At 46.3% G+C, this 23,008-nt stretch overlaps 1 protein-coding gene and 1 non-coding gene across 3 annotated transcripts; one reads left to right on the top strand and one right to left on the bottom strand.

The window, feature by feature from the left end:
• Positions 1 to 554: 554 nt before the first annotated feature.
• Positions 555 to 627, top strand: TRNAM-CAU (transfer RNA methionine (anticodon CAU)). The gene has a single exon. It is a non-coding gene; the product is annotated as a tRNA-Met (tRNA).
• A 1,501-nt stretch (positions 628 to 2,128) lies between these two features.
• On the bottom strand, positions 2,129 to 22,974 carry TTPAL (alpha tocopherol transfer protein like). Of its 2 annotated transcripts, none has more exons than XM_069548613.1 (5): positions 22,845 to 22,974; positions 18,024 to 18,483; positions 14,719 to 14,912; positions 12,848 to 12,958; positions 2,129 to 8,283 (listed from the first exon to the last, which is right to left on the bottom strand). In XM_069548613.1, the coding sequence occupies exons 2-5, from the start codon at positions 18,466 to 18,468 to the stop codon at positions 8,005 to 8,007; spliced, it is 1,029 nt and encodes a 342-aa protein (XP_069404714.1). In that variant the 5' UTR covers positions 18,469 to 18,483; positions 22,845 to 22,974; the 3' UTR covers positions 2,129 to 8,004. The 2 variants fall into 2 exon arrangements, with proteins under 2 accessions (XP_069404714.1, XP_069404715.1); XM_069548614.1 differs by having other exon boundaries at positions 18,024 to 19,164; positions 22,845 to 22,949.
• Positions 22,975 to 23,008: the final 34 nt, after the last annotated feature.

The raw sequence follows: 23,008 nt of genomic DNA, 5'->3' as shown, positions 1-23,008 counted from the left end.
GTAGAGAGGCTAGTGTCTTGCCCATAGACACTTTAGTAAGAAGCAAAGCAGAGAAACAAATCCAGGGCTGATTTAGATCCCAGTCTCCCTTGGCCCGTAAGGATGTAGGAGATAAACTATAGAGACTGCTTCATGTAGGGGGGCCAGGCCAGCTGACTGTCTACCCATTACTAATGAAGGAAAATCAGTAGCTCCTTGAAGGCAGTAACTGCTGTCCTACTGGGTCAGTGTATTCCAAGAGGGTTGGTACCTTATCAGATAAGAGAGCAAACATTTGGTTAAAGTTTCTCTTTTCTTCCATAAAAGTAGTGCTCTTAAAGGAATTTATTACCAGCTTTTAAAAGTATATATATAATTTTTTTTTGTATTTATTTGGCTGGGCCGGGTCTTAGTTGTAGCATGTGAACTCTTAGTTGCAGCATGTAGGATCTAGTTCCCTGACCAGGGATTGAACCTCAGGCCCCCCGCGTTGGGAGTGCAGAGTCTTAGCCACTGGACCACAAGGGAGGTCCCCATCCATACTCAGCAGCTTTAAATGTGACAACATGGGGACTTCCCTGGTGGTCCAGTGGCTAAGACTCTGCACTCATAATGCAGGAGGCCCTGGTTCGAGCCCTGGTCAGGGAAATAGATCCCACATGCTGCAACTAAAACATTCTGTATGCTGCAAAGAACACTGAAGATCCCACATGCTGCAATTGAGACCTGGTGCAGCCAAATAAATAAATAAATATTTAAAAAAAATGTGATAACATGAAACATTTGGTGCCATTTATTGTATAGAAGTGCTGAACAAGTACTGTGAGGCGTGGTCACTGGAGAAAACTAAGGGGTATTTTAGAAGAGAAACCAGAAAGAGCTGACTCACAGAAAAAACTCCCAAAGTACCTAAGTTGATCCTTTTAACGTTATGGAGGTAAAAAGAATTGGATCCATGAACTCTGTCTTTCCAGACATGAGAAACAGAGTTCCTTTGAGAATGCTGACCTGAAGAGGTGGTATGTTGCAATGTCAAGTACTTACTGTTGCATCATCAAAGCCAGCAATAACATATGGATATTCCGAGGGTTTCTCAACTGGCCCATCACCAACAAACCAGACCCGCCACAGACAGGGACCTAGCTCCTGTCTCCTCTGGGGAGATGAACAGAGGGCAGAGACACAGCCATGAGGTCAGAGAAACAGCTAAGCAGCAGGCGACCAGAGCTGAGCAGGCCACACCCAAGTCACCCTCAAGGAGTTTGCATTTACTTGTAGGTGCTTCCAGAATGAAGTGTTCAATTACAATCTGGGCCTCAAAACACTAGGAACTTCTTTCTATTCTCCAGGAAGCCAGAAAACAAGCCACTTTTTACACTGACGCTTTCTGACTCTATAAATACCTCCCTTCTTTCTATGGTCTGTCTGGGGGCTGACTCCAGCCATCAGGAGGAGATTGTGGGCTCCAGTCAGAGTGCCTGGCCTTGAATCCCAGTGCTGCTTAACTGTTAAGAGCTGTGTGTCCTTGGACAAGCTGCTTTTCTGTACCTTACTTCTCCTCCAGGGACAATAATACTATTTCATTAAGGGTGCTTAAAGATTAAATGACATTTTGTACATGAAGCGCTCAACAAGATGGATGCACAGCCCACAAGAGCACTCAGGGACTGTTAGCTATCGGGGTTCAAGGCCAGTCTGGGAAGTATACCTGGGCCTCGCGAGTGGCCCTCTGTATCACTGTGGACATCTCGCTCCACTTCTTTCTTCACACTGGTGTCCTCTCACCACACCTGATCTTCAGAGGCAGCTGGCCTGCTGCCTTGAAAATGCACGTGCTGCCACAGCGCCCGCTTCCGGCCTCAGCAGGTGAGAGGCTCTCCCCAGGTCACTGTGAGGGAGTGAAAGGCACTGAGTTGTGTCCAACTCTTTGTGACGCCATGGACTATTCAGCCCATGGAGTTCTCCAGGCTAGAACACTGGAGTGGGTAGTCTTTCCCTTCTCCAGGGGATCTTCCTGACCCAGGGACCGAACCCAGGTCTCCCACATTGCATGTGGATTCTTTACCAGCTGGAAGCCCTGGCCATGAAAAATAAAACACTTAGAATCTTTACCCAAACTGCCATAGTCACAAAAGAACTCCACACACACTCAGCCTTACAGAGATTTTTTATTATTTAAGACCCAGTCATGCATACTAAAATTACATGTTTTCACCATTTTGACTTAGAAAATGCACTAGAAAAATAAACTTTTGGTCAAAACAAACACTGAAGTAGATGACTCCACCACCACGTGTCCCTATACTTGAAGCCAAACTGAATTTCAGTTTGAAGCGAGGAAGGCAACCAGTGGCTGAAATGATGCCCCGATCTGGTCACAATTAGTCCATCTCCAACCCCTTCAGAGTCAGTGTCAGAGGCTCTTGGCCCCAGAGAACTTTCAAGTATTGTAACAGGTTTCCACCTGATATGCCAAGAGGTCAAGGCATATCCATAGGAATCCCAGTGGATGGCAGCTACTTAACTGCCCAACTAAACATGGTGCCCAGTGAGATGAAAGGACAAGTGGCTAATTGGCAAAGAGCAGAACAGTCACTAGCAAGGCTATTCACAAATCACCCTGGGCCTTCGCATGGAGCAAGCACTATGAAGGAAGAATACCTGACTCTGACATTATATATTACTTGTATTTCAAGCCATTTCTGTGTCAGGAGAGCAGAAGGGAATTTATTCGAGATTTACAAAACTCACAGACCTCAATGAAAAGTGTGGCTTTTCAGATGTCTAGTGGGACTAGACATCTTTCCTGAACAGTTGCCATGTTTTCTGTTTGCGATTTCCACACCTCTCATGCCACAGGACAGCCACACATCATTAGCTTAGCGGACATTTTACTTCCTAAATGAAAGAAGTGGTTTCAAAGGAAAACCTTAAAATGAGGTATTATGATAATACCACAACAGTACCATAGCTTTTGGCTACCCAAATGAAAAAGTGACCCCATAACTGATCTGAGAATCAGACGGCATTTAAAGTAACTGCCTACCCAGGGAGATTTCTGAAAGGCTCAACATCTCACAGGAATTCAGGGAAAATATCTCTTATTACCCTGACTCTCTTTCTGGCAAAAATGTAGTATCTTGTGAACTGAAATGTTTGTAAAGCTCTTAAGGACAGGCTCATGACATTGAGCAGTGTCAGGTTCGTGACATTGTACAGGAGGCAGTGATCGAGACCATCCCCAAGAAAAATAAATGCAAAAAGGCAAAACGGCTGTCTGAGGAGGCCTTACACATAGCTGAGAAAAGAAGAGACGCTAAAGGCAAAGGAGAAAAGGAAAGATACACCCATTTGAATGCAGAGTTCCAAACAACAGCAAGGAGAGCTAAGAAAGCCTTCCTCAGTGATCAAGGCAAAGAAATAGGGGAAAACAATAGAATGGGAAAGACTAGAGATCTCTTCAAGAAAATTAGAGATACCAAGGGAACACTTCATGCAAACATGGGCACAATAAAGGACAGAATTGGTATGGACCTGACAGAAGCAGAAGATATTAAGAAGAGGTGGCAAGAATACACAGAACTGTACAAAAAAAAGATCTTCATGAGCCAGATAACCACGATGGTGTGATCACTCACCTAGAGCCAGACATCCTGGAATGTGAAGTCAAATGGGCCTTAGGAAGCATCACTATGAACAAAGCTAGTAGAGGTGATAGAATTCCAGTTGAGCTATTTCAAATCCTGAAAGATGATGCTGTGAAAGTGCTGCATTGAATATGCCAGCAAATTTGGAAAACCCAGCAGTGGCCACAGGACTGGAAAAGGTCAGTTTTCCTTCCAATCCCAGAGAAAGGCAATGCCACACAATTGAACTCGTCTCACACGTTAGCAAAGTAATGCTCAAAATTCTCCAAGCCAGGCTTCAAAGTATGTGAACCATGAACTTCCAGATGTTCAAGCTGGATTTAGAAAAGGCAGAGGAACCAGAGATCAAATTGCCAGCATCCGCTGGATCATCGAAAAAGCAAGAGAACTACGCCAAAGCCTTTTTCTGTGTGACCCACAAGAAACTGTGGAAAATTGAAGAGATGGGAATAACAGACCACCTTACCTGCCTCCTGAGAAATCTGTATGTAGGTCAAGAAACAACAGTTAGAACTGGACATGGAACAACAGACTAGTTCCAAATCGGGGAAGAAGTACATCAAGGCTGTATATTGTCACCCTGCTTATTTAACTTATATGCAGAGTACATCATGAGAAATGCTGGGCTGGAGGAAACAGAAGCTGGAATCAAGACTGCGGGGAGAAATAGCAATAGCCTCAGATATGCAGATGACACCACCCTTATGGCAGAAAGCGAAAAAGAACTAAAGAGCCTCTTGATGAAAGTAAAAAAAGTGAAAAAGTTGGCTTAAAACTCAGCATTCAAAAAATTAAGATCATGGCATCTGGTCCCATCACTTCGTGGCAAACAGATGGGGAAACAATGGAAACAGTGAGACTTTATCTGGGCTCCAAAATCACTGCAGATGGTGACTGCAGCCATGAAATTAAAAGACGCTTGCTCCTTGGAAGAAAAGCTATGACCAACCTAGACAGCATATTAAAAAGCAGAGACATTACTCTGCCAACAAAGGTCCGTCTAGTCAAAGCTGTAGTTTTCCATACGTATGGATGTGAGAGTTGGACTATAAAGAAAGCTGCACGCCAAAGAATTGATGCTTTTGTTTTGGTGGTGTTGGAGAAGATTCTTGAGAGTCCCTTGGACTGCAAGGAGATCAAACCAGCCAGTCATAAAGGAGATCAGTCCTGAATATTCATTGGAAGGACGGATGCTGAAGTTCAAACTCCAATACTTTGGCCACCTGATGCGAAGAACTGACTCCTTGGAAAAGACCCCAATGCTGGGAAAGATTGAAGGCGGGAGGAGAAGGGGATGACAGAGGATGAGATGGTTGGATGGCATCACCGATGCAATGGACATGAGTTTGAGCAAGCTCTTGGAGTTGGTGAAAGACAGGGAAGCCTGGCGTGCTGTGGTTCATGGAGTAACAAAGAGTTGGACACGACTGAGCGACTGAACTGACTGAAGGAAAGATAGGCTGCTCCTTGTGAAAGCAGGATGAAGTACTAGGGAGCTGAGGCCACCTTTGCCAACAGAAAATCAGAAACTCAAGAGGGGAAGCCAGGGTTGTACTTTTGGCTATTTCTGTAGATTACTCCCAGCCTCTGGCCATGAAAGAACAGAATTCCAGGAAGAAGCACAATTTTCCAGAATTCTGTATAAAAGAGAAGGAAGAACTCCCCCACCCCATTACCCAAGCTTACAGATTCATTTGGAAGCATTAGATGTCAGTTCATTCAGACCTAAACTGCCTAAAGAGTCATTCAGATGGCGGGGGTGGGGTGGGCGGGGGAGAACAAATCCTCCGATGCCAGGAACAGAGGGTTCAGGGCTCTCAAGTGTAGACACTCTTCATCATAGGATGATGTAGAGATGTTCAGCAGCTGACCAAGGCCACATGGCAAAGTAAAGCTGGAACTTGGGTCTCCTGGTTTACTATTTCTTTCCTTTGCGTACAGCACATAGCCCTGAATTGCAGGAAATGTTCCTTTTCAGGTGTCTGAAATGAGTCAGAACTTTTCCCTTAAGTAAAACACTCAGTTCTCCTGGTGTTCAGTTACTTGCTCCGTCACTGTCCCCCCAGTGCTGAGTGAAACTCCCAGGGTGCCCCTGTGGTCATTCCCCTGCCCTGCAGAGGCAGCCGTAAAGAGAAGTCAGGCAGAGACCCCCATGTTTTTCACCCAGGGAGGTCCTGCTTTCGCAGCTCGGACCAAACCTCCTGAAGTGCCAAAACCACTTGCTCTCCCTGGAGCCAACATAAAACACAGCAGCTCCAGCACCTCCAGAAGGTAGACAACCCTTGGCTTTGACTCCTTTCGGAAGCTGAACGAAACAGCTCCTTGATCTAACCGGGAAGGTCTGGGAAATGGGTAACACCCCTTCCTGGTCTTTGAGAAATTTCTGGAGATGAGCTTGGCTGTCCCCACGTTAAGACACATGGACAAAGGCAACTGGCCAGGAATGCAATGTACAGTTTAAGCCTTGGAAATTTGGTGGGGCTGTTTGTTTTTTAATTGTTTTTTTGTTTGTTGTTTGTCTTTTAATCTTTGTCCTCTTTGGGACCTAAGAAAACCTGTGACCAGTTCTCTCAGGCAGTTGGGTTCTGAACTCATTACTACAGCCATCCCACTTGTCCCATTTAGACCTTTCCAGCAATGGTGGTCACACCATCATTGTCATGGCACTGTCTAGACGGGACTAGAGGCAGCCGGGGTGTGTATTTTGACACCTCCCACCCAGCCAGGTCCTTAGAGCATCCAAGGTTAGTTTCTATGGTGAAGACAGTTCTTCCTAGAATTGGCACGAATGAGGTAAGTCATTTCCACCAACAACTTCTCCAGACATTTAAAAAAGTGCTAGAGAGAGAGAAATAGCTTATGAACAACTGATTGGCCTTTACATGTCAGAGGACTGTTCTAGTCCTAACTGAGTCTTTCAGTTTGCCTGCTGCGCTCTAACAAGTGCACAGAGAGGGTAACACACACAATGCGTGGTACTTGTCACTTTTCAACACCACAGTTTGCATTGGAATGAATGAAAGGAAATAGGTCAAAAGCCATCAGATGAACCACCTAATTTGATGCTTGGGCTAAGGCTAAGTTCTTGACAGGAAGGGTCTAAAGTGCTAAAATGCAGGACATGAGAGATAGAAACTCAGGTGGGTTGGGGTGCAGGTGTCCCAGAATAACTTGCCCTTATTTCCAGAGGCCAAATTTTAAGAATGCCAATTAATTTAACCCTTTACCATTGCCAAGTTTAAAATATAAACCAGAGTCTCCGAGTTGGAAGGAATTCACCCAAGATCATGGGCATCGCATCTGCCTTCACAAAGGCCATCATTTTCAAGTTTAACCCTCCCTGTGAAAGGAAAATGGGTATTGCTGAGTCCACTCATTTCGTTAAAGACAGGGCCAAAACAATGACGCATCCCTCTTGGGAAGGCCCATGCAAACCACAAAAATACAGAATCCAACCACTGGTTTCTAGAGAGTGCTCTTTCTAGGCAGAAAACCAATGTCTAACATTCAATAAATAACCAAATCGCAGAGCCCCGTTAGTAGACAAAAGGGCCCTCATCATCACTTCATTCAGCCTCATTTTACAGATGAGAAGGCTGGAGGCCCACAGAGGCTCGTGTGTCCTGTCCAGAGAAACACATCTAAGGCTGGGGCCCAGGTCTCATAATTCTTAGGCCAGAATTCTTTTAGCTACACAGGACTGACATCCAGGCTTCTTGGTTGAGTAAACTCATGTGCGTCTAGGATCACGTATGATTCTTTTGAGAACCAGGACTAAGGCTTAATGGGTTCGGGAAAACTTTAAAGTTCTATTGCAAGATTCAACCCATGAATCCCAACGGTACATAAGGTCCCTGGTTCCCGAGTTTGATCAGGAGGTGCTGCTTCTGTCCTCTTGCATGATTCAGTGAAGGTGCTTTCCAGACCCTCAGACTTTCGAGATGAGAGAGGTCTGTAGTCTCTTTCAAGATCATCTCACCATCTTACATGTGGCCCCCTGGCAGGCGTGGTCAAATCGTCTCACAGGAATGCTCTGCCTGGCCAGTCGGGGTTTTCTCCTGGAATGTGGGATCAAAGTGACGTTGATCCTGATTTTTCTTGCTTTGAGCTCTGTAATTACCAGACACGGCTTCCACGTTCATGGCTGCACACTGGGATTCCAAATATTTTGGAATTGCTGGGGGACTTTCTCCATGTCTTCCAGAGTCATTCAAGCTACCCAAACCTCACCCTGTGGCTCAGAGCTCTCCAGGCTTTTCCCCCATGCTGCAGTTCCGTTCCAAGGAGCAAGACAATCCCTGGCACCTCGAATCCTCCTTGGGCCTCTCCGAAGAAAGAAGGAAAGGTTGTAAAGATGGTGACGTTCGCGGGAGACTGGCTAGTAGCAGGAGTACAGCTGCGATTTCACGGCCCGCATGGAGTCATCACAGGGCGCCTCTGAGCTCAGCCCCTCGGGTGGCAGGGCCTGGCCCAGGATGCTGTCACAGGGAGGGCCCGGCTGGCAGAACTCCCTCACGAAGTCCTCCTCTGAGGCCAGCAGCACCGCATTCCAGGCGGTGATGTCCAGCTCTCCAGCCGTGCCCCCGTATTCCCTGGGGAGGATGTTTCTTGGAAGGTTTGTATGGAGAGAGTTCAGGTCAGACCCGTGAAGGAAAAACTACAGAAAATGAAAGGAAAGCACACAAGTCCTTGGGTTACTCAGTAACCTTTACTGGAAGGTGCTCAAACACACGTCTGTTGAATGAATAAAGGAACAGTTGATGGCATCTCCACTCTTCCAGTGCTATGAAAAGCTTGAGGACCCTTCATCCTCTTTTCCTCACACCCTGTATCCTGTTAGCTGGTCCTTCAAAATACCTCCAGCATTCTGGCACTTCCCTGCTACCCTAGGGGGACCGGTTCACCATCCCTTCTTACCTGGATTCTCAGAACATCTTCCTCCGTTCTGTGTTTACACCCTTGTCCCACCACAACCTAAGTGCTCTTCAACGTAAGTCAGATCAAGTCACTCCTCTAAAACGTGCGGACTTCAGTGCACCCATCTGACGCAGACTAAACGCCAGAGTCCACATGATGGCCCACACGGTCTGGCCCGTTACACCTCTGCCTCCCATTCCTCCCACGCCCCACTGCTGCTCCTCGAGGCCTGCTTCCCGCCCCCCCCCCCACCCCGCTCAGAGTCCCCCAGATCCCTGCAAGGCTCACTCCCTCATTGCATTCACGTCTTTGCTCAAACACCAACTTCTCAATGACACCACCTCTGACTATCCCATGGAATACTACCACTCCTCTCCTTCCAGAACCTGCTGTCTCCTTTCTCTGCTTTATTTTCTCCATAGCATTAGCACATTCTCATCCTAGATAACAGACATAACTCACTGTCTGTCTCTCTAGAATGTAAGCTTCTTGGGGGTGGAGATTTTGGTCTGTCTTGTTCATTGAGACCATACCTGCACAAAGCTGATCAAAAAATATTTTTGAGCGGATGGATTAACATACAATGGACCAATTGAACAGATTATTGGACACCAGTAAGGTCATTTCATAGATGTAAAAGACCTCATCCAAAGACTGCTTTGGTAAAAGCAGGTTCCAAACAGAAGCTCCAGGAAGCAACATGGGTTCAAACCCAGGGTGGGAGGCCACACCGAGAGGTCCTCAATCCTAACTGTGCATCAGAATCACCTAAGGAAGTCTTAAAAGCACAGGTTCCTGGGCTCTACCCCTGAACCGATGAGTAGAAATCTTTGGGGAAAGGGCCTGGGAATCTGGATTTCAAGTTCCCTCCCTCACAAATGACACGGTACATTTCCTCTTTGAAAGTGAGAACAAAATTGAAGAGTATGTGAGTGACCATAACCATTTTCCTAGGCCTAAGAAAGAAGGAGAAAAATACCACCCATCACATTTCAGTCATGGTCCTCGGAAAGTTTAAAAGATCACTGGCTCTTCAGGGTCAGAGAAGGACTATCTTTTTTTTTTTATTTGGCTGCACCTTGAGGTTTGCAGAATCTTAGCTCCCCAACCAGGGATCGAACCCAGGTCCCCTGGAGTGAAAGTTCAGAGTCCTAATTCCTGGACCACCAGAGAAGTCCCCAGACTGTCTTTTTAAAGTGTCACCTATCAAAACTCTCACTGTTTGCAGATGACATGATCCTCTACATGGAAAACCCTAAAGACTCCACCAGAAAATTACTAGAGCTCATCAATGAATATAGTAAAGTTGCAGGATATAAAATCAACACACAGAAATCCCTTGCATTCCTATACACGAATAATGAGAAAGTAGAAAAAGAAATTAAGGAAACAATTCCATTCACCATTGCAACGAAAAGAATAAAATACTTAGGAATATATCTACCTAAAGAAACTAAAGACCTATATATAGAAAACTATAAAACACTGATGAAAGAAATCAAAGAGGACACTAATAGATGGAGAAATATACCATGTTCATGGATTGGAAGAATCAATATAGTGAAAATGAGTATACTACCCAAAGCAATTTACAAATTCAATGCAATCCCTATCAAGCTACCAGCCACATTTTTCACAGAACTAGAACAAATAATTTCAAGATTTGTATGGAAATACAAAAAACCTCGAATAGCCAAAGCAATCTTGAGAAAGAAGAATGGAACTGGAGGAATCAACTTGCCTGACTTCAGGCTCTACTACAAAGCCACAGTCATCAAGACAGTATGGTACTGGCACAAAGACAGACATATAGATCAGTGGAACAAAATAGAAAGCCCAGAGATAAATCCACACACATATGGACACCTTATCTTTGACAAAGGAGGCAAGAATATACAATGGAGTAAAGACAATCTCTTTAACAAGTGGTGCTGGGAAAACTGGTCAACCACTTGTAAAAGAATGAAACTAGATCACTTTCTAACACCGCACACAAAAATAAACTCAAAATGGATTAAAGAGCTAAATGTAAGATCAGAAACTATAAAACTCCTAGAGGAGAACATAGGCAAAACACTCTCAGACATAAATCACAGCAGGATCCTCTATGATCCACCTCCCAGAATGCTGGAAATAAAAGCAAAAATAAACAAATGGGATCTAATTAAAATTAAAAGCTTCTGCACAACAAAGGAAAATATAAGCAAGGTGAAAAGACAGCCATCTGAATGGGAGAAAATAATAGCAAATGAAGCAACTGACAAACAACTAATCTCAAAAATATACAAGCAACTTCTGCAGCTCAACTCCAGAAAAATAAACGACCCAATCAAAAAATGGGCCAAAGAACTAAATAGACATTTCTCCAAAGAAGACATACGGATGGCTAACAAACACATGAAAAGATGCTCAACATCACTCATTATTAGAGAAATGCAAATCAAAACCACAATGAGGTACCACTTCACACCAGTCAGAATGGCTGCGATCCAAAAATCTGCAAGCAATAAATGCTGGAGAGGGTGTGGAGAAAAGGGAACCCTCCTACACTGTTGGTGGGAATGCAAACTAGTACAGCCACTATGGAGAACAGTGTGGAGATTCCTTAAAAAATTGCAAATAGAACTACCTTATGACCCAGCAATCCCACTTCTGGGCATACACACCGAGGAAACCAGAATTGAAAGAGACACATGTACCCCAATGTTCATCGCAGCACTGTTTATAATAGCCAGGACATGGAAACAACCTAGATGTCCATCAGCAGATGAATGGATAAGAAAGCTGTGGTACATATACACAATGGAGTATTACTCAGCCGTTAAAAAGAATTCATTTGAATCAGTTCTGATGAGATGGATGAAACTGGAGCCGATTATACAGAGTGAAGTAAGCCAGAAAGAAAAACACCAATACAGTATACTAACACATATATATGGAATTTAGGAAGATGGCAATGACGACCCTGTATGCAAGACAGGGAAAGAGACACAGATGTGTATAACGGACTTTTGGACTCAGAGGGAGAGGGAGAGGGTGGGATGATTTGGGAGAATGACATTCTAACATGTATACTATCATGTGAATTGAATCGCCAGTCTATGTCTGACGCAGGATGCAGCATGCTTGGGGCTGGTGCATGGGGATGACCCAGAAAGATGTTCTGGGGAGGGAGGTGGGAGGGGGGTTCATGTTTGGGAATGCATGTAAGAATTAAAGATTTTAAAATTAAAAAAATAAATAAATAAATAAAGTGTCACCTATCCTCTCTAACATAAAAATTAAACTATAAACTCACAGATCTCATAAACCTTGATTTACTCTATAAACTTCACGCAGTAAGACAAAGTAAATGGAAAGGCTTAAACAACAATTTAAGCTATAGGGACATTCCTATAGCTTGGATGGTAAAGAATCTGCCTGCAATGCAGGAGACCTGGGTTCGATCCCTGGGTGAGGAAGACCCCCTGGAGAAGGCAATGGCTGCCCACTCCAGTATTCTTGCCTGGAGAATCCCATGCACAGAAGAGCCTGGCAGCTCCCACTGTAGGAGCCCTACAGTCCATGGGATCTCAAAAAGTTGGATATGACTGAGCAACAAACACACAAACAACAATTTTAAAGCACAAGGAGCTACAGTCAGAAATTTCCAGGACTCTTTTTAATAGCCTGCCCAATGCCCACCCTTTGCCATGTCCTCATACATAAAATATGATGTTGGTTCACAACGCCCAGGCCAGGATATTAAAAAGCCTAAATGATCATGGAGCAGAGATGCTCCTACAAAAACATCCCTGGGTCTGCTCTCTCTACAGTCAAGTATTATTTTCCCATTAATTTCATCTTCCCCTCAGAGAAAAGACTGTTCACTTATTTTATCTGAAACCCTGTACTTCCCAACTTAGTAGTCCCAGGCAAGAAAAATAAACTGGGCTTCTCCGGTGGCCTAGTGGTTAAGAATCTGTCTGCTAATGAAGAGGCCATGGGTTCGATTCCTGATCCGGGAAGATCCCATGTGCTGTGGAGCAACTAAGTGTGGCCCAGCTACGGAACCAGCACTCTAGAGCCCACGGGAGCCACAGCTGCTGAGCCCATGTGCGTGGAGCCTGTGCTCTGCAACGAGAGAAGCCACTGCAATGAGAAGACCACGCACAGCAATGAAGACCCAGTGAAACAAAACATAATAAATACGTAAATCTTAAAAAAAAAAGAATAAGCTACGTTTATAGTTGTTGCAATAAATTTAGAGATGTCACAGAAAAGGAAGCATAAAAAAAAGTATCGTTGACAGGATCATCACTTACTCTGTTTGCTATCTTCTCCTTCAGAAATGGTTTTATGATGGCAAAAATACCTTTAAATATTCGAGGTTCATTCACTACATGGACTGCTTTGATCCGAATGGGGAAACCGTCCTGTCGGGGAAGGGAAGGGAATGTTAGAATCCCGATGTTAGAATCTGAAAACTGTCAGTTACCACAGCCTGCCTTCCCCATTTTTAGCCCCAACATCAGTCTGGTCTGATTCTCCCAGTCTCTTCAAAGACAGCCCAAGTCAGGGCTAGACAGGAAGATGGGTCTCAGGCAAAGAGTCTATCTAAGGACCCAGAGCTGGCTTAGGAAAGGGTTAGGCAAGCAGGTGCATAGCTGCCCTTCTTAGGGCAAAAAAGCAGTCTGAGCCTGTGTGGATGGATCTAACAAATATCAGGCCTTCTAGATCAGTGTTGCCCAAAGTGTATTTCTCAGAATGTTACTAGCGTGTGATGCAAAAAGGGTTCTCTGGTAAACAACTGAGTTTGAGAAATAGTAGACTAAATACAGTCAAACAGGTTTCCTTAACTGCGGGACCGGTCAGGCTTTCAGTATGCAAATGTTTATGTTGAAATTCACAAGAAAGGGGCATGCTATGCTGTATTTCCCAAACACTCTTAACCCTGGAACATTTTTTTGTCCCCCAGACCATCTTACAGGACTAGAAACCTCAGGCTTTCAGTATGCAAATGTTTATGTTGAAATTCACAAGAAAGAGGCATGCTATGCTGTATTTCCCAAACACATTTAACCCTGGAACATTTTTTGTCCCCCAGACCATCTTACAGGACTAGAAAACCACTGATTGATGCATTATCCTGACATTTGAATCTGCACAATATTTGGCAAAAGCAAAGAAGAGTGGAAGCTAAGGGAAGCCCGAGTATTACCTCCACGCCAGAACTCACATTTCTGATAATGACTGGAAGTGACATTTAAATGTTTAAATAATCAGCCTGGTGCGCAAGACAGGCTCAAACACCGTGGAATTTGATGGGGGAGAATCGTGGGATCACTGGTGCCCCACAGCTCACAGGAGACAGTACCCCATCGACTGGGTCTGATGAACACGGGTCCAGGCTGCCAGACTACATCCTGAAGGTTTCCTCTTCTATCAACAAGGAAAGATAAATCTTACCTTGTCTGTCTCAGAGGATTCCCTGAAGGATTGAATGGCTTACCATGACTGTAAGTGTGCTTTGCAGCAACAACGATATATTGGACAGCACAGGGAATTATAGTCATTATTTTGTAATAACTTTTAATGGAGTATAATCTAGAAAAATACTGAATCATTCTGCTGTACACCTTAAACTAACATCATACTGTAAATCAACTATATACTTCAATTAAAAAAATAAGCACTTGGCATGTGCAAACCATCTCACACACTGCAGACGCATGAGGAACTTTATGGTTGCCAGAGGCTTGTTCTGAAATGCACAACATGAGGTGTGAAAAGCATCTGACCCAAACAGCCCAGCAGGGTTCCCTGTGCCCAGATACTACAGAAAGAAGGAGAAACTCCATCACCTCAGCAGAAATGTCTCAGTTCCATTTGTCGAGAATTTCTCTGTCTTCGGGGCTAAAAAAACCCCCCAAACAAACAAACAAAAAAAGCATAAAGCATTTCTCTGGTTTTTGGGCTCTTGTCCTAAAATTGATTTTGCCCAGTAACTACTGGAGACCTTAATGAGAATGAGTGGTGAACGGACTTTAACATTTCTTCCCATAATGCTTTTGTATTGTCCTGACTGGGGAGGCGTGGGAGATGGGGTTTGTGTATTAAGTGGAATTGGAGGTAGACAGGGCCCTGGGAAAGACAAACAGCCACAGGACAGGTACATGACAGATAGGAGCCATACCTGAAGGATGCCAATCACCTTTTTGGCTATAAAAGGGCCAAAATGAGATGCCTTTGATAAGCTCACTCCTTTGTAGTCTGCAAGAATTACAATTCCATTCACCTGGGTTTCTTCAGACTGAATGAGTTTCTCTAATGTCAGGTATATGGCTCGGATGTTTTCCGTAATTGGGTAGTTGCTCGGGATCCACCTGTCTAAGTTCGTAAAGATGGACAGTATGTTACAGAAATGAATACACACACGTAATCAGATAGGCCAGGATTTATCTCCTTCCTAAACCGCTGCTTAAAAATGGAAAAGAATTCTACTGGCATGACTATTTAGATCTTTAAGTGGGAGCTGATGCTTCTTGACTCCAAACATAGCAGCACATTCTGAAATGGAAAAGCAATTGAGTGTTGAAGATGAAATCGTGAGCTCTGAAGTCAGACGCACCTGGGGGTTTGAATCTTCCTAGCTGTGTGACCTTGGGCAAGTTTTCTCCTCATTCTGGGCCTACGTCTCCTCCTAAGTAGAATGGGATGATAATGCTTGCCTTAATGGACATGCACGCCTTCTGCCATCATAAATGCCCTTATCTTTGTAAGACCACCCTCATCTTCCTTGGGGGAACTACTCCTTCCCATGCTAGCCATACTGAGTGTGTAAAGTGACTTCACTCCTGGGTCCAGAGGTGAGCTTGGCCAGTGTGGGCACAGTATCCTCCTGGCCACAGCAAGTAATCCAAGTGAGGTCAAGCAGAAGCACAGGGACTCAATTCTTGGCCCCAAAGGACCTGGGCCCTTCAGAAAGAGAAGATCTCTCTTCTCTCTTGTAGTGGTGAGGCTGGGAGCCTGAGACCCAGGGACCCATCAGCCAAGAGCTGGTCCGAGGATGAAGCCCAGACCAAGGACAGCAGAGATGCAGATGGGTTCCCAATGGTGTAGCTTGAACAAACTCCCCTTTCCAGGCTGGTTGCTCCCTTGATGCTCCCCATCTTTCTCTCTTTGGGGAAAAGATGAGAATGACAACTTTTGAGTGTTAACTACTATTCTCAAGAAAATCCCACCAAGATATGTGTGTCTCTTTTATCTCAGAAAGATAAAACTCCACTGGATTGTCCCCAGTGCGATTTGTGACATGTGCAAAATTTCTATACAAAAAAACCTTTGTCCAAAAATTGTGCCAGCTTGCTGTTTGTAGTGCTGCCAATTAAACCTGCTTCTACAGACTGGCTGTCATCCTTTTCAATCACGTATGTCTCAAAAGAGCTTACAAAAAGGCAAACCCAACACCTTCCAGCTTTCACACTGAAGTGAAGGTAAAGTTGTTCAGTCGTGTCCGACTCTTTGCAACCCCATGAACTATACAATCCATGAAATTCTCCAGGCCAGAATACCAGAGTGGATAGCGGTTCCCTTCTCCAGGGGATCTTCCCAACCTAGGGATCAAACACAGGTCCCCCACATTGCAGGCAGATTCTTTACCAGCTGAGCCACCAGGGGAGCTAGTTGAGAACAAAAGTCTGTCTGCCTCCTGCTAAAATGATGAGTTGGTGAGGAGGTGTTCAAACCTGCTCCAGACATGTGGGGGGGAAAAAATCCATCTCAGGAGCTAAGAGTTGAAACCACGCAAGCAAAGAGGCAAAACCAGTGTGGTAACATCTGATTGTTTTCTAATATTCATATGAGTTGAGTACAGAGGAGCAGCAGAAACTCCCGTCGACTGGTTTCTAGGTTTCCTGGTGCCCTGACTGCTCGACCAGCTTGTTTATTGTAAAATGCGTGCATGCATGCTCTGTTGCTCAGCCGTGTCCAGTTCTTTGCAACCCATGGACAGCAGCTTGCCAGGCTTCTCTGTTCATGGAATTTTCCAGAAGAGACTACTGGATTGGATTGCTGTTTCCTCCTCCAGGGGATCTTCCCAACCCAGGGGTGGAACCCGTGTCTCCTGCATTGGCAGGCAGACTCTTTACCACTGAGTCACCTGGGAAGCCCTGTTTTAATATGAACACCCCCTAATTTTGGAAAACACCTAAAGCAGCAGGTAAAGCAGTTAACACTGTGCCTGGTACATAGAAAAGGCTGGTCTCCCAGCAAGCTTTGGTAAATGACTAAAGGAAATGGTAACGCGGGGTCTCAAGGCAGAGGGAGGGTTCCACTCCCCATCAGCTGTCCCTTCAAGAAGTATTTGCACAGGAGCAGAAAGGGTGGCCAGCAGGTTCTCATGTTCCTGGCATGTTTGGGAAGAAGAACACAGCCATCTTACTTTCGCATTTGCTCTCAGCTCGGCTCTGATGGAAAATATTGAGGCAGGGGAAGAGCAGAGAACTCTCCTGAGTGTACTATGTATTCAGGGTCAGGGAAGAAGGAGAAGACAGAGAATCAGAATGTTTGAGTTCCAGGACCCCTTGGTCTCTCTGTTAACCAAAAAGTCTTCTCTGGCGCTTCTGATACTTTGGTGGGGGAGGGAACAGGGAGAAAACTACCCCCACTGCAAACTACTGCACCAAGGAAATGTCAGGCGTTTCAGTTACCATCATGCACTGCTGAGATGGAGAAGTGCATCTGAAGTGAAGCTTTTCAGTGACTTCACAAAGCAGAGGGGCGGGGGGAGAAGCCAGAGGAGGCAGGCAGACACTGATACCTGTACCTCACCTGCTCACTAAGGAGTGACAGGGTGGGCGTGGGGGTGTCCTGGCAGCCCTGCTCAGACCTGATGACCAGGGTTGCTTTCTAAGCTCACCAGATTCCCGACCCTAGAAATCTGGAATCTGCACTGAAGGAACTTAGTTGGGTGGCCAGGTAAACCTGGGAGCTGAGGGGTGTACAGAGGGATCAAAAGCCAGCACTCGGACAGACGTGCGTAGGAGACATGCAAAGGGCAGCAGAAAACGTGGCCCAGGGGGACACACAGGCTGACAGACCATCAGAAGCAGAGACAGGAGAACGGTGGTCTCGGCTCCTGTCCTCTGAGGAAGGATTCTGGGTCTAGCTCCCGACTGGCAAGCACTGTGCTCCCTCAGCTCTCTGGTGCTGTGCTCCCGGCTGCTTAGACTACATCCTCCCTTTGTCTTAAGTCAGTAGAGCAGGGTTCTGTTCTCCTGTGGTCAAAAGAGCCTTGACTAAGGCCATGAGGGGACAAAAGGGAATAAGGCAGACATATAGACAGACACACACACACACATACAAGAGCCTTGACTAAGGCCAGGAGGGGACTAAAGGGAATAAGACGCACACACACGCGCACACAGAGCGCCCTGGGCAGACACATCCCAAACTGTACCCACGCCCATCCCTCCCCCGCGCCCCCAGCGAGCACCGTACCTGGGCGGAGGCAGAGGACGTGGCAGCCCCTGGGGTCGGTGTGCGGCAGCACCGTGAGGAAGCCGGAGGCCAGGACTTCCTTCAAGGCGGAAGGCCGCAGGTTGTTGAAGACTTCGGGCCAGCTTCTCCGGCAGCTGTGGTAGTTGACGAGCAGCTGCAGGGCCCGGTCATAGTCAAACTTGCGGGCGCGGAGGAAGCGCAGCAGGAAGGCGTCCTCCAGCGAGGTGCTCAGGTTGGGGCACTCCTTGCGCACCATGTCCCGCAGAGCCTGCACGTCGCGGAGCCTCCATTCCGGCTTCTCCTGCAGCTCCTCCCTGGCTTTGGCCACCAGGTCCTCGGTCAGCGAGCACACGTAGCCGGCGGGGGCGGAAGGCGGCGGCAGCTCATTTTCCGAAAGCGAGGCCGCGGAAGGGCTGGTTCTCAGCGAGTCACTTTCTTCTGACATTAGCTCCCAGGATCCCTGCGAATCAGAAGCCCTGCCTGATGCTGAGAAAGCCCGGCACTGGCATCGGTCACTCCAAACCCCTGAGCAGCGTGAGAGATGCTGTCGTCAAGCCGAAGTCCTCAGAACAGTGGTTCTCTCCTGGAGGAGTATCTGAACCACAGTCTGGTCCAGTCCAGCCCAGCCCCGGGGCAGCTCCAGCAGGATACACACATCCCTAGTCACACACACACACACACACACACACACACACACACACACCCTTGCTCCAGCACCCCTCAGCACACACACACACACACACACCCTTGCTCCAGCACCCCTCATCCACACACACACACACACACACACACACACACACACACCCCTTGCTCCAGCACCCCTCAGCACACACACACACACCTTGCTCCAGCAGGATATACATCCCTTGCTCACAGAGGTATGATCATCACACACACACACACACACACACACCCATGCTCACAGAGGTATGAACAGGTGCTTGACCTTACTGGTAATTAAAGAAATGGAAACTAAAACACCTTTGAATCTCAGATTAGCAAAAATACAAAACAGGGATTCTGATGGGCTTGTTGTTGTTGGGAAAATGAATTGACATAGCCTCTTTAGGGCAGTGTGTCAATAGTTATCAAGATTCCATGGTATGGATGGATGTCATATGGTATCATTTACATGTGGAATCTGAAAAAAAAAGGGACACAAATGAACTTATTTACAAAACAGACTCACAGACATAGAAAACCAACTTATGGTTACCAAAGGGGGAAAGATAGGAGGGATAAATTAGGAATTTGTGATTAAGAGATACACACTGCTATATGTAAGACAGATAATCAATAAGGTCTACAAGGACTATATTCAGTATCCTATAATACCCTGTACTGGAAAAGAATCGGAATACATATGTATAACTGTATCACTCTGCTATATACCTGAAACATTATAAACTGGCTATATTTCAAATAAAGAAATATGCTTTGGCCCAACCATCCATTTCTATGTATTTATATGTGTTTGTTAAATATGGATGATCATTGCAAGTATTAACTGTAATGGCAAAAGACTGAAAATACTTTACCTCCATCTCCTTGTTGGAGACTAGTTAAATAATATTACCACATGCCCGGACATGTTAAGGAAAAAGAAAGCAGGTTGCAGGAAAGTATGAAAAGAAAGACTTGTATTTATATTTTAAAAATATATACTTGTGAATGCACCTAAAATTTCTGGAAGAAAAGTACAAGAAAACTGTTAACCATGGTTCCCTTTAAGCAACAGAACCAGACACTGAACATTTAAGAGAAAAGGAGACTCTTCACTGTCCTTTAAAATTTTTTTTACCATACCCACACATGACTTGGCATGGAGGCTGTAAAACTGATCAGATCTCCTGCGGGGGTGGAACCTAACTGATGGGTGTTCCCAGCTCTGTCCCTCTGGATCCACCACCCAGTGGATGTACACTTGCCCGACTGTCTCCAGCCAATTAATCAGTGAAACGTAGGACTCCTCAAACAGGCAACTTTAACCTTGAGGATCCCCTATCAGCCTGGCCGAGTCTTTACTGCAGTCCAAGACTTCTTGCCCAAACCTCCTGCACAGGGACCAGGCTCACATAGCTGTCTGAAGCTCTCCCTGATTTCTCCAGTTTCCCCTCCCTTTTATGTGCTGCCACCATTAAATGTCTTCCATCTGTAATCTCACCCTAGTGTCTGTTTCTTAGAAGAGCTGAACTAACACACTTATTAAATGAAAACCAAAACCAAAGAAACCAACATAGCTGCCTTAGATGTTCCAGGAATAAGGTCCCAGCAAGGATGCCCAGTTCTGAAGCCCAAGCTCGTCTGTCCAGGGGCTGTCATTCTTCCCCCATTCTGAGCTCAACAAGGCAGGCAGGGGTCATTTCGGGGCCTCTGTGCGTAGCCAGTCTTCCCCACAGGCCACAGCAGCCACAGTGACCAGGCCACCTCCTCCAAATCTTAGGTCTGGCCACACTGTCACTTGTGTGCTAACCTCCAGCCCTACCCAGCTTCTTTCACTTTCTCCCAAAGGTGGTTTTCTTGTCTTTGCACATCCTGTTTTCTCTGACTAGCAGGCTCTTCCTTCAGTGCCTCTAGCCAATACCAATTCACCCCATTAGATGTCACTTCATGCATTCAACAGATACCAAGCACTTAATAGGTACCAGGCTCTTGACTAGGCACTGGGGGATACAGCAGTGAGCAAAGAAAAAATCCTGCCTTCACTGAGCTTACATTTTCATTAGGGAGACAGAATATAAGCAAGATAAATTGTATAGTCTACTAGAAGATGATAAGGGCTATGGAGAGAAATAAAGCAGGCAAGGGACTTGCAGGCAAGGGGGTTGCTGGTAAGGGGGCTGGATATACCTGGAGATAGGAGGTGCAGTTTTAAGTAATGTGATCAGGGAAGTCTGCACCCTGATCAAGTGACATGTGTGCAAAGATGAAGGAGATCAGGGAGCAAGCCATGTAGGTCTGTCGGGGGAGGAAAGTGCAAAGCCTGAGGCAGGACCATGCCTGGCTTTATCAAGGAATAGGGAGGAGACAAGTATGGCAAGAGCCAAAAGCACAAGGCGGAGAGTATTAGCAGATGGATTTAGAGAGGAACTGGGGTCCCAACTGGTACTGGGCTTTGTAGGCCAGTAAGAGCTTAGTTACTCTGACTTTGGAGGGTTTTGAGTAGAGTGACATGATCGGATTTAGATTTTAAAAGGATCACTGGGTTGTCTCGAGAATGTAAGAGGATGGCTGTAAGACGATGAGGACAGCAGCAAAGAGACCATTTAGAGGCCACTGAAAGCCAGGTCAGGGATGACCGGCTTTGAAGCAGGGAAGACGTCTCTCTCGGACTCCGGTCAGTTTAGGAGCACCCGGCGCCCCCTGCAGGAACTCTATGGCATAGCACTTCACTCGCTGTGGCAATCTTAGGCAATTTGTGTGCAATATCCACAACTGTCTTGTTTATCACCATAAACACAGCACTTAACAGGGTGTCAGACACATAGCCTGCGCTGCATAAATATTTTTTGAGTGAGTTTAATCTGCTTGGCAGAGGTATGCTGGGTGAGGAAGAGATCAACAATCATGGTTCATAGGCCCCACCCTGGGCTCTGTTTTCTTGGGAGTCGCCAACAGATGCCCGTAATTCCGATCCATTACTTAGCCAGAAAACCGACTGTAATGTCCATGCACTACAGACCTAGACTCCAAGTCCCACTCCCACCTTTCCTCCTCTCAACGCACATTAAATGTCAGTCAAAACAAATGATCAAACTAATGAACACCTCATGCATTTCTGATACCTCTGGGAGTTTCTTCATTTGTTTCCAAACAGGCCTAGCTTCAAAGTCACCTCCTCTATGAAGCCTTCCTTCACTTCTCCAGGGTAACTCCAGTGTCCCACAGCACTCGGTTCTCTTTTAGAAACTGCAGTCCAGTGTCATGTGTGTTTATCCGAAACTCTTCTGGAGTCAGTTTTACCCATCTATTCATTTATCAAATAACTACTGATCACCTGTGGCAGGCACTATGCTTAGAAGTGCTGGGCACACAGCAATGTTCAATAATTGCTTGCTTTATGAAATTTAACTCAGTGGAATGATGACAAGAGATAACATGTTCATGCATGCTTTATCATGTATGGAGCACTCTGATAAGCACTTTACATCCATCTCTCGTTTAATCTTCATAATATTTTGGTGAGAACACTAATACTGTTACTATTTCACCAAGGGGGAATCTGCACACTAGAATGTGAATTTCATGGGAGCAGACAAATTGCCTCTCACATTCATTGCTCTCCCCAGTGCTTGGACCATGACGGTGCTCTGTAAATAACAGTGGATGAGAGAGGTTAAGGGCCCAAGGGTACCCATCGAGTGAGGCAGAGCAAAGACGTGTCCAGCCCCACACTGGGCTCCACGCTGCACCTAGAGCTTCCAGTTTAATCTCCAGGGCCCTGGCGGTATCGAATACAGAGCACGACTCGGTTAGTCTGGTGAAGGAATCGATGGGTGGGCATATAGATGGGTGCAAACACCATTTGTTAGGAGGAAGCCGAGAACCTTCCTCACTTGGAGCCTAACATTTTTCGAGCATCACCTTCCTCCCCACCCTCCCCCAAGGAGAGGTCAGGAATCCACCGTTCCTGGAGCCCCAAGAGCCCCCACGCCCCGTCGACAACCCTCCAAGGCCCCCCACTTCCGGTTGTCACCCCTTCCCCAGGGGTCCCCGTTTCCTGGGGTCTCTCCCTACGCGGGTACCCCACTTCCGGTCATCCCTCCCTCTCGGGGATCCCTCTCCCCGGTCCCTCGGGCACACGGGCTCGTGGGCACTCACCGGCCCGGCTACGGGGCGGAGCGCGGGTCAATCGGCGGCGGGAGCCTCGTCCGGCAGCGCGCACAGAACCGACCCGCACTCCCTGCCCAGCCGGCCCGGCCGCTCGCGCCGGAAGTGACGTACACAGAGCGTGGGAAGGCGGGGCCCCGCCCCCGTGAGTGCGC

The sequence above is a fragment of the Ovis canadensis genome, chromosome 13 (assembly GCF_042477335.2).
Source record: "Ovis canadensis isolate MfBH-ARS-UI-01 breed Bighorn chromosome 13, ARS-UI_OviCan_v2, whole genome shotgun sequence".
NCBI lineage: Eukaryota > Metazoa > Chordata > Mammalia > Artiodactyla > Bovidae > Ovis > Ovis canadensis.
This window is presented reverse-complemented; position numbering and strand designations above follow the sequence as displayed.